Genomic DNA, 1,544 nt, shown 5'->3' on the forward strand with positions numbered 1-1,544 from the left:
GCCGAGGAGTTCGGCCAGCGGTCAGATTTGCTCATGCTGGCGGTGGCGGCGCTTAGCCGGGGCGCGCAGGCGGCGGCGGCCGCCGGAGGGGTGCGCGAGATGGCGTTCCGACCCGAGAGCCTCGGGTGCGGTGCGGCGTGCGTGCAGCTGGCGGGCTCCGGGCCGGGGAAGGCGCGTCGAGCGGGCTGCTGGTGCCGCTCTCGGCCTCTCCGGCGCCGGCTGACCTCGGCGTGAGTTGCTGCAGGCGCTCGAGCTGACGGCGGTGCTCGACCCGCTCTCCAAGGAGGCGCAGCGCGCGGTGCCCATCCTGATGGCGCTGCACGAGTCGCTCGGCCCGAGATTAGCCGAGATGAGCCGATATGAGCCGAGATTGCCAAGATTGCCCGAGATTGCCCGAGACGTTCGGTCCCTCCGCCACGCCGCGCCCGCCTTCCGCTGTCTGGTTGCTGAGTCGCAGGCTCCCCCCCCTTTAGGCCTCTCCGTCACGCTGCACCTCAACCCGAGCTTGCAGATCGACAAGTTCCCGCTCGAGTCGTTCTACCGGTACGTCGTGTCGCTCGAGCCGAGCTTCGACAACGCCGGCCGATCGCTCAGCCCGCAGCTCGACCGCGCCCTCTTCTCGTCGCTGCGCACGCCACAGGTGCTGACGCTGCACGTGGACGCACCCGAGGCGTGGCTGCTCGAGTGCACCGAGGCGGCGTACGACATGGACAACCTGCGGCTCGCCGAGCTGGGCGAGCGGAGGAGGCCGTCCAGGCGTCGAGATGGTGTCGAGACGACGCCGAGAGGATGTCGATATTAGGCGACCGTCGGACGGTGTCCGCGGTGTACGAGCTCGCGTCGCTCCTCATCACGGGCAGCTGCGAGGACGTCGGCTCGCGCCACCCCCCCAACGGGCTGCAGCTGCTGCTCGGGACGACCGCACAGCCGCACGCGACCGACACACTCGTCATGTCCAACTTGGGCGCGCGCCCTGCCCGCCCCCCCGCCCTTTCCCTGCCCGCCCCCCCGCCCCCTTCCCGAGGCGGCGACGCACCGGCGAGCCGCGGCGGCGGCCGAGCGTTGGTTGGACGGTGTGGTAGGCTACTTCCAGCTCAAGGCGGCGCCCGGCGTGTGGGATCTTTCCCTCGCGCCAGGGCCCTCTTCCGAGGTGCCACCCCCGCCCCGCCCAATCGGTCTACTCGTTGATCGGTTAGGTTGCACCACCGCCACGCCTCCGAGGTCGTCATTGACTCCCCCTCCCCCCCCCCCCCCTTTCCCGCGCGCAAGGTCTTCACCCTCCGCACGGCTCCCGCCCTCCTCGCCGCCGGCCACTCGACGCGCGCCTTTCGCGGAGGCATGCAGCGCATCGACCCCGCTACGCTCACCGACGCGGCGGCGGTGCGCGTCGCGTCGCCGGAGCCCCACCTTGTGCGCGCGGCTTGTGAACGGCGCCTCTTCACGCGGCTCGCGCCGGGAGCAGGTGCGGGTCACTATGGCGGACTTTACGGGCGCAAACATCCTGCTGCTCGCGCAGAAGCGGCCCGGGCTCGAGTCGGTGCCGC

General features: G+C 71.5%; 1 protein-coding gene across 1 annotated transcript; it reads left to right on the plus strand.

Moving 5' to 3' along the window:
* Positions 1-33: 33 nt before the first annotated feature.
* EMIHUDRAFT_124543 (hypothetical protein) lies at positions 34-1,537 on the plus strand (the record flags this gene model as incomplete). Its single annotated transcript, XM_005765116.1, has 7 exons — positions 34-90; positions 245-298; positions 458-767; positions 803-953; positions 1,025-1,073; positions 1,270-1,380; positions 1,463-1,537. Coding segments are annotated over 7 exons (807 nt in total), but the record flags the coding sequence as incomplete, so codon positions are not given.
* Between the last annotated feature and the right edge of the window lie 7 nt (positions 1,538-1,544).

This window comes from Emiliania huxleyi, assembly GCF_000372725.1.
Source record: "Emiliania huxleyi CCMP1516 unplaced genomic scaffold EMIHUscaffold_5667, whole genome shotgun sequence".
NCBI classification, from domain to species: domain Eukaryota; phylum Haptophyta; order Isochrysidales; family Noelaerhabdaceae; genus Emiliania; species Emiliania huxleyi.